Source organism: Mustelus asterias, chromosome 28 (assembly GCF_964213995.1).
Source record: "Mustelus asterias chromosome 28, sMusAst1.hap1.1, whole genome shotgun sequence".
Taxonomy (NCBI): Eukaryota; Metazoa; Chordata; class Chondrichthyes; order Carcharhiniformes; family Triakidae; genus Mustelus; species Mustelus asterias.
In genome coordinates this window covers 881,826-896,878 of record NC_135828.1, presented here as the reverse complement: position 1 = coordinate 896,878, position 15,053 = coordinate 881,826, and the positions used below count along the sequence as shown (strand labels likewise).

The 15,053-nt window shown below is 41.8% G+C and overlaps 1 protein-coding gene across 3 annotated transcripts in view; it reads right to left on the bottom strand.

Moving 5' to 3' along the window:
* Positions 1 to 2,646: 2,646 nt before the first annotated feature.
* LOC144480178 (wings apart-like protein homolog) overlaps positions 2,647 to 15,053 on the bottom strand; it is a 207,245-nt gene continuing 194,838 nt past the window's right edge. For all 3 annotated transcript variants that reach the window (XM_078199330.1, XM_078199328.1, XM_078199329.1), the window contains 6 exons: positions 11,284 to 11,399; positions 9,555 to 9,716; positions 8,076 to 8,280; positions 7,254 to 7,342; positions 5,466 to 5,561; positions 2,647 to 4,040 (listed from right to left, as the gene is read on the bottom strand). In XM_078199330.1, coding sequence (XP_078055456.1) covers positions 3,975 to 4,040; positions 5,466 to 5,561; positions 7,254 to 7,342; positions 8,076 to 8,280; positions 9,555 to 9,716; positions 11,284 to 11,399 — 734 coding nt within the window. In that variant the 3' untranslated portion in view covers positions 2,647 to 3,974. The remainder of the gene's footprint in view (positions 4,041 to 5,465; positions 5,562 to 7,253; positions 7,343 to 8,075; positions 8,281 to 9,554; positions 9,717 to 11,283; positions 11,400 to 15,053) is intronic.

Here is a 15,053-nt window from a genome sequence, read left to right as displayed (position 1 = left end):
TAACAGCTACGTAGAGGTGAAGTTTCACTGTCAGCCTAAGCCACCAGTCTGAGATATGATCAGAAACTGAAGACTAGCTAAACAGCAGAGACACAAGGCCTATTTCACAGACAGTCCATTTACAAATGATTTGAGACTTGTGCCAATGTCTTAAATAATGATTCTGATCATTTTGGATAGATATTTAAGCAGACACTGGATTTTATGGTCTATAATTTCTACCATCTGCATTTCCTGGTATTTCTCAAGATGTTACTGGAGGGAATGGAACACTTCTGCACTTTGGGCATTCTGGACACTCAGGCCAGCTACAGTTAAGCAAATGCAAAATAAAACTTCATTCTACTTCCACTATTTTACCTTAATTCCAATTTCAAAAGAGCATCCCCTTCTACACAGTGCACTTGGTCCACCAACTTCCTTTATCACCTCAAAGAGACAATATATAAAGCCAATTTGTTGCTGAGCTGTGAGCAGCTTTTTGCAACGAATATTTATTGTGGAAACCCACTGATTAAAAATAAAATGTACAGTGTCCTGAAAGACAGGAAGACCAGTCTTTCATCCTTATCCCATCAGTCTAGGCTTGGTTGGAAGATTGGTTCCCAAGGATAAAACATTGTGCCATCTCCTTGTCCTCCTCAGTCTTTATTTCATGTTATATACTTATCTTAAATTTAAGAACATCAGTGAGAGAGAATGTAAATATGCCAGCTTCTTAGCAAGTTACAAAACAATTTGCCTTGGTTGCTGTTATTGTTGATTATCAATTACCATTAAAAGCCAGCTACTGCAAAGATGGATGGATCACAGATACACTTCTCACTAAGTAAAAGCAGCAATTAAAATTCTTAATCACTTTTTTTAAAAAGCAAAACAAAATAATGACTGGGATAGAGTGAAACTGGGTTGATTACCATGAGGGTCAGGATACTTCTTAAATGCTTATCCCAATCCTTCAGTGATTGTTTTCCACAATTAAATAGTTAATAGTTTGTAATCATCCACACAGGACATTTAACAGATAGCCTTAAATCTCAGCACACTCCTGCCTCAACAATCTACAGAGCACGCTCCTTCCAATGTTGTCAAGGAAAAACAGCATTTCTTTCCATGAAAGCCTTTCAGAGTCAGAAGCACAAGCAGCATTGAAGTGGTGAGGCAAAGAATTGTCTCCTCCCGTGGTGTAATTCTGTGATTTGTTAAAGGTGTGAGGCCGCAAGCTGTAAATCTCAATGAAAATTCTCATGGTGAGAACACAGTCCAACTAATCTTCCACATCTTGGCTCCTGCACCATTTGAACAGTCATTGAATAGAGTTCTCACAGCAGCCTGAGACTCGATGAAGATTTCAGCTTGTATTTTTGCTATGGATGTTCAGATTGAGCAGGAATAAAATGGGTGCATTTGGTAAATTGAAGTATAGGTGCAATCTCAAATCTAACAGACAAAAGAAAAGTTTATGAATGTAGAGTTGTTTGCTGACAGGTGCAGTGTTGAATCTCATAGAAATCATAGAATCATAGAAACCCTACAGTGCAGAAGGAGGCCATTCGGCCCATCAAGTCTGCACCGACCACAATCCCACCCACATATTTAACCACTAATCCCTCTAACCTACGCATCCCAGGACTTTAAGGGGCAATTTTTAACCTGGCCAATCAACCTAACCTGCACATCTTTGGACTGTGGGAGGAAACCGGAGCACCCGGAGGAAACCCACGCAGACACGAGGAGAATGTGCAAACTCCACACAGACAGTGACCTGAGCCGGGAATCGAACCTGGGACCCTGGAGCTGTGAAGCAGCAGTGCTAACCACTGGAAGGTAATCTTCCACAACATTTTCATTCTAAATCATGCCTCAGGGAGGAACCATTTATTATTTTTTGCACCAAGTTTTCCCTCATATTTACTTCTTCTAGCAATCCAAATTTCTTTTGTCACAATTAAAGTTAAACCAGTTACCATCTAGGAGGTTAAATCAGACTGAACATCCTGTGAAGGTCAGGTGAGTATGGGTAGACTTGTCAGCTTTTGTAGCATAACCATTATCTGATCATCAGATGAAATGTTTACCAATTTAGGTTGTCCCAAATCAAGGACAGAAATGCATCTGAGCACTTGGTCTATGCAGGTGGAAGTATCTACTGACTGGTGAACAATACTGCCTTCAAGACTCGGGAGTTTGATTTTTATCCTTGTGGAAAGAAAGCCATTATCTTCAGAATTCAGGACGTTTAAAATTTTTAACATGGCTAATAGTAGATCTACCACATGAAATGATTCAACTGTACCGCACACCCTGGAACACATCTCCCTATTAGTTCAGTTTGATATGGAAATTAAGGTGCATCTGTGCTCTCACCAGTAGTAGCTGCAAAATTTTCCCAGTTATTATGAATTTGTCATTGACTCAAAATCGGAGAGGATGGTGTGATAGTGAAGAAGGCACGTGCTAACAACTATCCCTTTTGCTCTGTAGGATTGCCCTGTATCCTGAAACTATCCTCCAAAACCTAAAATATTCATCAGCAAGATCAGATGTGCAGCTGCCTGTTCTCAGGAAAACTCAGTTGAAGGAAATTTAGCTTTTCAGTAAAACTGAAAGCCAATATATTTAAATCAAGAACCTAAGACTGTATTTCACATACCAGTGCTTTCTGTTCTCCAGTTCTATTTCCTGTACTTGATACAATTGAAAACAAGAATTTCCCACATTAGGAAATTAATTTCCAAAGAAGAAAATGGACATGGTTTCACTCCAGTGTTCAAACTCTTGGGTGCTTCTGGATGGTTCTCCGTAATGTTACATAGACTAAAAACAGACCAGGGCATCAACACATCCAAAGTGGAGACAAAGACTAGTCACAACTCAAAATTGGCAAATAATTATTGAAGGATAGCAGTTGATATCTCTGTAGCACTAACAGTTACCCTGAAATAGGCATCTTACTTGTACAATCTTCTATAGCCCCAATGATTCCTCCAACCCACAGATAATCCCAGGTAACGGAATACAAAGTCAGGCTGGGAATTAGCAATGGCTGATGCGCTTTCCCAACTGAACTCTGAAATGATTTTACTTTAGAATAAATGCTTTTGAACCAAAAAAATCTCATCCAAAATGTGATGTTACAGTATTCTTGACAAACCCAGACTGTCATTGACAGCTTAACACAAGCCATTCATTTTAATACAAGCTGAACAGACAAGGGGAATTAGAGCAAGTCTCATCAACTTTTATAATAATTATATATCTGTATTAAGCAACTCTATATATAGATCACGAGTCAAAACGTAAACAACTCAATCTGTTCAGCCTGTAGTAAAGCAAATAATCATTCCAGAGGGTTGCATGACTTTTCTGGTGCCAGGTGAATTTGCTGTCAATCCACACATATTCCATGTTCATGATCAGTGATCACCATAAACAAGCTCTCCATTAATAAGGAAGCCATAACAAGGACATATGGCACAACATTTATTCCATACCCATACTAGACCTATGAATTTGATCAATGAAAAAACATTAGATATTCTGGGATGACACTTAGTCATTAGTTTTAATTCAGAATTTTGATGGTGTAGGGAAGAATCTCCTAACCATAAGAATGGGTATGGAATAATTAGTTCTATACAACTAACATCACATCTGTCTCAATAATTTAAAAAAAAGCACACGCCATTCATCCTCAGATCTGCCTTTGCCTCATTTCACTCAACTAGACTGACTATGATCAGTCAAGCACTGCTCATTTTGGTCAGACTGTGCAATGGCCATGGTTTCCTTCAGTAGCAAAGTCACTGACAAAGCAGGGTGCGAGATTCCTTTGAAGCTTTCCTCATTTGTGGAGGGGGTGGGGGTGTGGGGAGGAGGGATGAGTGGTCTTTTCCATATGAGTTGGTTGACGAGGGAGGGGTTAACTCCAAAGGACAGAGCATAGACTATCTGCAGCAGAAGCACATTGGCCTTTAGCAGTGATCCAAGTATTCAATCACTCGTGAGATGGACTTCTGTCCTGTCGTTCCCACAGCACACTGGAGGGAGGAGAGAAAACACATGAGACACACAACTTCAGATGGTTGGCTAATAGGTAACAATGCATCAGTTATATTCTGTGTATCATTTAAGATAAAGAAAAACCAAGAGGATTTTGTAAAACTGTAATTTTAGCTATAAAACAAACAAAACTAAAACCATACACTTGTTGTACGCATCAGAAAATTAGTTTGGTAAATCGGGGGAGCTTAGTGACATCTCTGCCAGCAGTTTCAGCATCAGCTACCAGTTCTTCTTTCAGAGGGTATTTAGACTTTGGAATTGTCTTCACAATCGAGCAGTGGAGGCTGGGTCATTGAATATATTCGAGGTTGATTTACACAGATTTTTGATTAACAAGAGAGTCAAGGTTATAAGGGGAAGATAGCAAGTGCAATAAGACTATGAACAGATTAGTCATTATCTTATTGATTGACGGAAGAGGCTTGAGGGGCCAAATGGTCTATTCCAATTTCTTTTATCCTTATGTTCTATCAGCTGAATGGCTACTCAAGATGTATTTGTACACAAAATATATTCACCTTCATTGTACTGCCATTGTTGACCAGAGTCACCAAGAAAACTGACAGTGTCCCCCTATCAATGAGCTTTTTTCATCCTGCACTAAACACAGCTTCACTGAGATTCTGCTTCAGTTTTTGTCCCAGAGACACTGACATAAAGAGAGTTGCAAGGACCATCAGACCAGAGTAGTGGTAAGTTTATCCCTTGAGGCTGAACTTAGCTGAAAAGCCTTCTATTTAAGACTATGCCATTAAATGTTTATTCTATTCAATATTCTGGCTTTGTAGTAAACATTAGTCTCAGTAGCATTTTTCAAATAAAATCTCTAAGTTCCAGTTTTAAAATCATATTCCTTTTCTTTTTAAACTTCTTCGGACAACCGATCATAACTGCAGGTCAAGATAACGTCTTTCAGAAGATAAACAAGTTCCAGTCACTGCTCACTGAGGTGCTTCTGATAAAATGCCACTGCTTAAATAATTTGTCAAATTGAAACCCATAAAAAGTTGGGGGAAGAGGAGGTGGTCCAATGCAGGAATGGGTGAGACACTAACTCACTTCCAACTCACCGACCAACCACCAAGGTTTTTGGTGAGATGGTCATTCAACAAAATACTGTAGTAAGTGCCATTCATATTATCTTCAGTTACAATTGTTTGACAAGAAGATTGTCCTACTGAGGAAACAGACTGAAAAAATAAACAAGCATCTGTCACAATTTTATTGAGGTATTGTTAAAAATATCTGTTGGGGCTCAGTGCTAGAGAAAGAGATACACCAAGTAAAGGTAACACTTCACATCCGTGGATGTTTGCCAGAAACAAGACTTTTTACACCAGAGCATTGATTGCCCACAAAGCGGTATCTGGAATTATCGCTCGGACAACTGTCACACTTACCGTAAGATTCATGAAATTCAAAAACTTATGCAACATCTCAGTCATAATGGAGAAGTCGCCTTCAGGTAAAAGCTCCCTCACAGTAGTGACATTCACCTAAAAGAACAGAAAAGCCATTAAGATTCAGGGTAATGCTGGGTATAGACAGATCCAGCATACCACCCACGATAACTGGCATTGGAGTCTCAAATGGTTCAATTCAGGACAGGACAATTTAGGGATAATTACTAAAGACCATCACATCACCCTCCCAGCTTCCAGATACCAAAACAATTATAATCAATATATCTGACTAGAATGGGGAGGGGTGATGGGGCAAGGGAGTGAACACAGAATCCCTACAGTGCACAAGGTGGCCAGTCGGCCGATTGAGTCTGCACCCTGTGCTACAGTACCTCACCCAGGTAACCCCACGTATTTACCCTGCTAATCCCCCATGCCTCTTGGAACACTAAGGGACAATTTAGCACAGCCAATCCACTTAACCTACACATCTTCGGACTGTGGGAGGAAACCAGAGCACCCGGAGAAACCCACTCAGACACGGGGAGAACATGCAGACTCCGCACAGTCACCCAAAGCTGGAATTGAACCCAGGTCCCTGGCACTGTGAGGCAGCAGTGCTAATCGCTGTGCCACCATGCCAGGGTGTTAACTGCTGCTGTTGGAAGTGTACGTATGGGCATCAGGTGTCAAGAGTTGGCTGAGATACCCCATTATCAATATTCTGTTGATAAAGAACAAAGAACAATACAGCACAGGAACAGGCCCTTCGGCCCTCCAAGCCCACGCCGCTCCCTGGTCCAAACTAGACCATTCTTTTGTATCCCTCCATTCCCACTCCGTTCATGTGGCTATCTAGATAAGTCTTAAATGTTCCCAGTGTGTCCGCCTCCACCACCTTGCCCGGCAGCGCATTCCAGGCCCCCACCACCCTCTGCGTAAAATACGTCCTTCTGATATCCGTGTTCAACCTCCCCCCCCCTCACCTTGAACCTATGACCCCTCGTGAACGTCACCACCGCCCAGGAAAAAGCTTCCCGCCATTCACCCTATCTATGCCTTTCATAATTTTATACACCCCTATTAGGTCACCCCTCATCCTCCGTCTTTCCAGTGAGGACAACCCCAGTTTACCCAATCTCTCCTCATAACTAAGCCCTTCCATACCAGGCAACATCCTGGTAAACCTCCTCTGCACTCTCTCTAAAGCCTCCACGTCCTTCCCGTAGTGTGGCGACCAGAACTGGGCGCAGTATTCTAAATGCGGCCGAACCAACGTTCTATACAACTGCAACATCAGACCCCAACTTTTATACTCTATGCCCCGTCCTATAAAGGCAAGCATGCCATATGCCTTATTCACTACCTTCTCCACCTGTGACATCACCTTCAAGGATCTGTGGACTTGCACACCCAGGTCCCTCTGCGTATCTACACCCTTTATGGTTCTGCCATTTATCGTATAGCTCCCCCGTACGTTAGTTCTACCAAAATGCATCACTTCGCATTTATCTGGATTGAACTCCATCTGCCACTGACTAAGCAAGAAAATGGTAATGGAAGCACAGGCAACACCATGAACTGGACCTCAGCCAGAATCTGTGACAACATGACGGCCAACAATTAATGACTCCTGCCCCCCAAATAAAGGTACGGATTCATGTGCGCTCTGCTCAAATCATGGCTCGCCTGTCTGGACTGCTCGTTTATAAATAAAATATTCAATCATTAAAAACATCAAACAGGTTTTGATTTAAAACCATCTTCAGAAGGTGATGCCCTTACCGGACTTTCTTGACAGAGGCAACCAAGAAGCAGTGCTGTGTATGAGGCCACAATGCAGTCCTCCATGTGCTTTCCAGCATGCTGTAGGGCTGGAAAAGATACAAATTATTCTGACACTTTTCAACAACAGTGCAGTTGTGGGTGGGTTTGGGGGAAGTGGAGGTGAGAAAATTTAAGGGTGGGGACAGGAAGCAAAGAAGTTTGGGTCTTAGGTTTCAAATGATGAAGGTAAGATCTTAAAGTATGCTAGCAATGCTCGGTGGTCACAATTCATACCTTTTCTCAGACATTTTAAGTTTAACATGCATTGTTACCCTACTTTGAACATTTGAGCTGAGCAGAGCACAGAATGATAACTCGCTATGACATGACGACGAAGGGTCATCTAGATTCGAAACGTTGGCTCTATTCTCTCCCTGCAGATGCTTTCAGACCTGCTGAGATTTTCCAGCATTTTCTGTCTTTGTTTCAGATTCCAGCATTCACAGCATTTTTCTTTTATCTTATATGAATGGAATACCAATGGGATATCTGCGAATTACCATTGCCACCATGTTGTAGTCAAGGGCCAAAAGCAGGAGAGCACATCCATTTAACAAATCCAACACCTTTGCAGAAGGAACTGGAAGTTCTCAACTGTCATTCAATGGCAGCCTTAGATAAGATGGCTTAGGAAATGAAGTGAGTGAGCACAATGTTTTATTGAAATGACTAATCACAAGCAAATACTTTAAATGCAGGTAGGGTATAATTAAAGAAACTCCAGATTTGGGATTACATTTTACTTTGAAGCTCTTAATAGCTGAGACATCTCTTTCATACCTTTATTCAGGTCAATTTCTTCATCCTCCTCCTCCTTCTTTTCATTCTCATTCTTGGTACAGTTTTCTGACTGCACCCATTCCAGTGACCCAGCGGTTTCCTGCCACTGGCCACTCTGGTCCTGAGGAGGCACTGGCGTGTCCTTAATAAAATCATCAGTCTCGGTCTCTGCAAGACGGGCTGCTCGCTCTCGCTGCAGAAACAGCTGCCAGAAAAAAAATATTCCCATGAAATCAAGTGTAAACATGTAGTTTATATGTGAAGAAATATTAAGAAGGCTTGTACCATATTACAAGTCTATTAAATACCAACAGCAAGGAAACAGAGATACTGATTTTGGGAAATTTGTTGCACTCCAGAGCAACTGTTCAAGCTCTTGTACACATGTATCAATACTTACCTCATTTAAAAAAATGCTGAAATCAAAGCAATGAAAGCGAGTCAAAATAAAAATAAAACATTCTGTCCAGGTTTCTGCTTTCTTACCCCTGGGAATGGGGTGCAGCGCATCCACAATATCTGCTTGCAGCTTTGTAGTGAACCTCCTCGGTCAGAAGTTTGCCGAGTAGTGTCCTGAGCTTCAGCAGGGGGTTAACTGAAGAGTTTCAAAGTACTCAGCTGGAGTAACTGGTAGTACAAGATTTGACCACTGCACTGTTGAATGACTTTAAACTCAGGCTTGATAATCCCCTGCCCACACATGGAATGTGGCCAGAGAATAAATCCTCAGGTTGGTACACATCTAATTTTTAGATTCTCTTCTGAGGATAACTCTTCAACTCCCTCTATTTAATATCAAAAAACTTAGATCATTCAAATTTAATCATATTCAATCAGCATAAAAACATCTGTAATATCTGGAAGAACAACATGGAGAACATACAGGAGAGAAACAGACTGCTTGGCACGACTGACGTTTATCCTCCACAGTAGTATCCTCCCAACCTTCTTCATCACACCCTGTAGCAGAGGAGCACTTGGACAATGGGAAACTAAAGTGTGGGAAAGAACACCCATCAGCCCCAGGAGGGATTTGTAGGCCTAGTCATTTAGTCTCTACTTTTTAATATCCACATTGTTATATTTCTTCTCATCATTGAAACAAAGGTTCAAAATATGAACTTGTTCATCTAGCTCAAGTAATTGAGATGTACTGTGACTGGTTCAGGCAGTCAACGACTGAATCATTAAATCAGCACCTCCTAAACCCTCATCTAAACTCTCTTGGAATTGCTAAACCACAGTTCATGGATCTGCAGTAAGGGGCAGCAGATCATGGCCTCACCAGTTGGCTCTTTATATAGAGTAGAAAGGGCACACTGCTTCAGAGACAGACAAAGCTCTACCTCTACAATACATTCTGTTGAGGACCTTTTCATTTTATCACTTCTTATGACAATCAGATTGGACAGGGGACCTGAAAACCCTTAGGCTTTATGAAATAAAAGTCACTTATTGCCAATATATGCCAACACCCACCTGCACCAAGGCCTCGATTGCTCCCACCTGTCCTTCCATCCTCAAACTATCGTTTCCATCCACAGCACAGAACGAGTCAAAGGAGCAGGGTGTTTCCATGTCAACAAGACAATGTCTATTGCGAGCACTATGCTCCACAAGATTAATCAGCAGACCGAGTCCCTGCAGAAGACAAACACCAGTCAGTTCACCTTAAATATCCAATCACACAGAGCTGATTCAGTTTGCAGGCTGACAGTTTAACTTATAGCTTTGCTGAAGATTGGGGATGTTGAACTGCACCTAACCTGAAGTGAATGGTGTGCTCATTCAATCCCAACATTTTCCTTTGATCCACATTCTTTTTCAGTGAATTTTAAGCAGAAAGAGGGAGTTAGATAGAGAGAGAGAGAGACAGACAGAGAGATGGTAAGCTTCAGGTTTGACTGAAAGAAACTCAATTTATGTGGGCGGCACAGTGATTAGCACTGTTACCAGAGCGCCAGAGACCTGGCTTTGATTCTGGCCTTGGGTATCTGTCTGTGTGGAGTTTACACATTCTCGCCGTGTCTGCATGGGTTTCCTCCAGGTGGCTCTGGTTTCCTCCCACAGTCCAAAGATGTGCAGGTTAGGTGGATTAGCCACAATAATGTGCAAGGTTATAGGGATTGGGGTAGGGGCCTAAGCGGAGTGGTCTTTTGGAGGGTCATGCAGACTCCATGGGCCGAATGGCCCCCTTCTGCATAGTAGGGTTTCTATGGTTCTATATAAATTACTTTCCATGCACAAATCCAAGTGCAATGTCATGGGAGTATAAAATAATCTTGTTCAATTATTAAAGGCTAAATTTAACTTGGTAATGTCAAGCAGAGAAAAGGGTTGGAAAGGAGTTTTGTATCTGGAAATATAGGAGAAATGCATGTCTGTATTGTCACATTACTCAATACTAGCTTTCCTTCTACGTAAGGCAGTGTAGTGTTACGATCATGCCCACAGGAACCATCCCTTTTAGTTGCAAAGTTAAACTGAGGACCCATCTGTCCCCTTGAATGGGTGGAGAAGATAGTATTGCACAGTTACAACAGTGACTGCATTCTAAAGGTGTCTGTAAAGCATCTTGCAACATCATGACATTGTGTCAGGCACTATATAAATGCATTGCTGTTCTTTCTTGGTCTCTACATTCTGTACTTCACGAAGAGGTAAAATTCGAACAAAACAGCCAAATAGAGGAGGGGGGAGTGCAAAGCAGATCAGCAACATTGTTAAGCGCACACTCCTCTCACTCCCACTGAGTATCTGCTCTCTGTCCTCAAGTTAAGTCATATAATGCCTTGGATCTTAATGAAAACAATTCCCAAGGCTGAAGATGATTCTAAACAACAAAAATCAGAAGTAGTGTAAATTAATAAGCCGGTGTAAATCTTGAGACATCTTCAAAGAGACGGCATTTGCTATATTGCATCTGCACGGACAGCTCACAAATCAAATTAAAATATATTGCCATTGACCAAGGAAAAAAAAAATCGAGTTTGATCCACTGTTCTGCACGCAATTTTGATTTACAGTATGAGTACTGGCCTTTACAGGGCTTAGGGATATGGCAAGGAGTGTGGAGCCTATTAATTAGGTTAAGTTAATTGAAAGTAAAGAACGGCCTTCACCTGTAACTCCTTGTTTCTACTATAGGCACCTAGGGAGGGTTGAAAGGCTGTGGTGACATTCACTGGTGATTACATCGATTTCTTACCAGCACTCGGATGTCAAATCTCTGTTCCTGAGGTATGTATTGTGGCACCTGAAGCACGCAGTTCATGGTTGTGCTGATGAGGTTGTCCTGCTCACCAGTCTTTGTGCTGCCCCACTCTAAAGTGAAAGAGAATATAAACGGACTACCATGATACTGAGTAATGAAAAGTATTTATAGGGGTATTAAGTTTACCCCACAGCTAAGATCACAATGAATCAATAATTTTGAAATTACTTTTTATTTCAGAATTGAAAACTTCAGAATTGATAAAATGTCACACCATCCATCTGCCTCACTACACAGCTTGGATATAGGCCTTTCAGCCATTCAAACCCTTCTTCAGCATCAACTATTCTTGACCTTGAGGTCAAGTAGAGGAGTGCCACAAAAAAATTAACTAAACATTAATCAGTATCTGCTATTGTGTTTGTAAGAAGTCTCACAACACCAGGTTAAAGTCCAACAGGTTTATTTGGTAGCAAAAGCCACTAGCTACCAAATAAACCCGTTGGGACTTTAACCTGGTGTTGTGAGACCTCTTACCGTGTTTACCCCAGTCCAACGCCGGCATCTCCACATCGTGTTTGTGTGCAGTATAAAAAAACGACCTTGCTATATCCACACTATTAGCACCATTCCTAGCCTTTATTACCACCATTTACATTTCCTTTGTTTTTTTGTCTACGTCATTCCCATCAATTACAGCCCCCCCCTACCCTCAGTATAAATCCCATCTATTTTCCTTATCTTCAGCTCCAACGATAGGTCATCCTGACTCGAAACGCTGGCTCTATTCTGTCTCCACAGATCCTGTCAGACCTGCTGAGATTTTCCAGCATTTTCTGTTTTGTTTCAGATTTCAGCATCCCCAATGTTTTGCCTTTAAACAAACCTGCCCAATTATATGAAAATAATGGTTTAATATTTGCAGTATTGTTACACTTTGGAATTGTGGCATATTAAAAGCACATACCCAAACTGCGCAAAAAGAGAAGAATTGATTTTGTTCCGGCTGGAAAGTTTTTTGGCTGCAGTTTCCATTATAAAATGACTGGGACAATGTATCCTGGTGGCACAATATGGTTGTGGACACTCCTTGACAGAGCCCTTGATTTCATGCAATAACTGATGAAGGACACAATAAGCTTGTTTCTACAGCAGTGCACTTTGTAATCATCGTGGTAAGTGGGCTCTCGATGTAGTCAAATGCCAAGGTCAGCAAAAATTGGGTGGAGGAGAAACGATGGAGAGGCAATGCCAGGTCACACAAGGAGCTGATGAGGAGCCTCAAGGATGGCAGGAGCAGCAGCTCGTTAACCTGGCCTTGTAGCCCAGGGAACAGAAAACTAAGTGTCCATGGGAGGATGACGTTGCCTCAAAAATAAAGAAATGAGCTGCTGCTGCAAGTCAAAAAAAAAACTAGATTAAAATTAAAGAGATGTTTCAAAAACTGGGGCAGATCATAAAAGACCACAAAGGTTCAATAATTAAGCCAAATGTGTCTTTTGTTAATAGTTTATCAATGGTTCTTTAGTATAAGGGGGAAAAGTGATCAAACCCACAGATTTTAACAGGGTCAAAGTATGGCAGAGGACGTCGGGGCAGGCAGAGAATGAAATAGACAATAAAAGAATAATTTAAAGTAGAACTTCTAATTTGGGAGGGGGCAAGCTTGGAATGAGAAGGGATCTAGCCAGGGTAAAACACAGCTTAAGATTGGCAGGGAAATGTGTAACTCATCAATGGGTAATCTTGAAGGAGATGTTTTAGGTACAGGCTATGCCCTGGATTCCTTGGATAATGAGGGAGATAGAGATTGTGATGGAACAAAAAGTGAAGATATATGATAAATTCTCCAATTGAGATCCAGGTCAAATACAAGAAGTTGTGAAGAGGAACACAAAATTAGCGATGAGAAAATGAAAACAGAATGGCAGTTAACATAAAAGGGAACCCAAAGACCTTCTATTGGTATTTAAATTGTAGGCAGGTAGTAAGAGATGGGGTGGACTCAATGAGGGACAAAGAGTGATGTATGTTTAGAGACACAGGGCAAGGCTAAAAAGTAAGAGTTTATTAGTCATAAGGCTTACATTAACACTGCAATGAAGTTACTGTGAAATTCCCTTAGTGGCCACACTTCGGTGCCTGTTCAAGTCAATGCACCTAACCAGCGCGTCCATCTGATTGTGGGAGGAAACCGGAGCACCCGGAGGAAACCCACAGACACAGGGAGAATGTGCAGACTCCACACAGACAGTGACCCAAGCCAGGAATCGAACCCTGGTCCCTGGCGCTGTGAGGCAGCAGTGCTAACCACTGTGGCACGAATGCTTAATGAGTACTTTGTATCAGTGTTTACTAAGGAAAAGGAATCTGACAAAGTATTGGAAGGGGAAATGGTAGAGGTAATAGATGGGGTGAAAACTGATAGGCAGGGTGTACTGGAAAGACTAGCTATACTTAAAGTGAATAAGTCGCCTTCATAGAAATCATAGAAACCCTACAGTGCAGAAGGAGGCCATTCGACCCATCGAGTCTGCACCGACCACAATCCCACCCAGGCCCTACCCCACATATTTACCCACTAATCCCTCTAACCTACGCATCTCAGGACTCTAAGGGGCAATTTTTAACCTGGCCAATCAACCTAACCCGCACATCTTTGGACTGTGGGAGGAAACCGGAGCACCCGGAGGAAACCCACAAAGACACGAGGAGAATGTGCAAACTCCACACAGACAGTGACCCGAGCCGGGAATCGAACCCAGGACCCTGGAGCTGTGAAGCAGCAGTGCTAACCAGTGTGCTACCGTGCCTTGATCCAGATGTTTTATAGCCAAGGTTGTGAATGGAAATGGGTGGGAAGATAGGAGAATGGCTTGCCATAATCTTGCAATCTTTTGATATGGGAAAGGTGGCAAAGAATTGCAGAGTGGCAATGTAACACCCTTATTCAAGGAAGCCCATAAGGACATTCCTAGCAACCACCAGTTTAACAGTGGGGTAAAGTTTTAGAATAATAATCAAGAGCGGGGGGGGGGGGGGGAGGGGGTGCAGAAAGAGAGAGAGAGAGGTGATTGAGAGCCAGCATGGATTTGTAAAAGGTCCATTACGCTTCACTAATCTAATTGTACGTTTTGATGAAGCAACAAAGGTTGATGAAGCGAATGTGGTGGATGCTATTAAAATAGATTTTAAGAAAGCCTGTGACAAAGTACCACATAGAAAGTTGGTTAACAAATTAAGGCTCCTGGAATAGGAGAGTCAGCTTGGATTAAAAAAATTGGCTTTAGGAGAGAAAACAGAGTGTAATGGCATATGGTTATATTTCAGACAGGAAGATGGTAGACACTGGTGTTCCCCAAGGATCAGTGATAGCACCATTGCTTCATACATATGACTTGGATATTGGAATACAGTGGAATTTCAAAATGCTATCAATGATACAAACTTGAAGTAATGGTAGACTGAGGGTGATACCAATTGATTGCAACAGGACATAGATAGCCTTGCAGAATGGGCAGATGGAATTTAATAGAGAAAAATGTGAGGTGATGTATTTTGCGAGAAGGAAAAAGGGAGAGGCAATATGGATTTAAGGCACAGTTCTAAAGTGTGTAGGGTCAGAGGGATCTGGGGGGTGGGTGGAGGGCAAAGCTTCATGTGTACAGATCTTTTAAGGTGGCAGGACATATTGAGGGAATAGTTAGCTAAACATTTTGAAACTTGGACTTCATAAATTGAGGCAAAGGGCACTAAAATAGGGA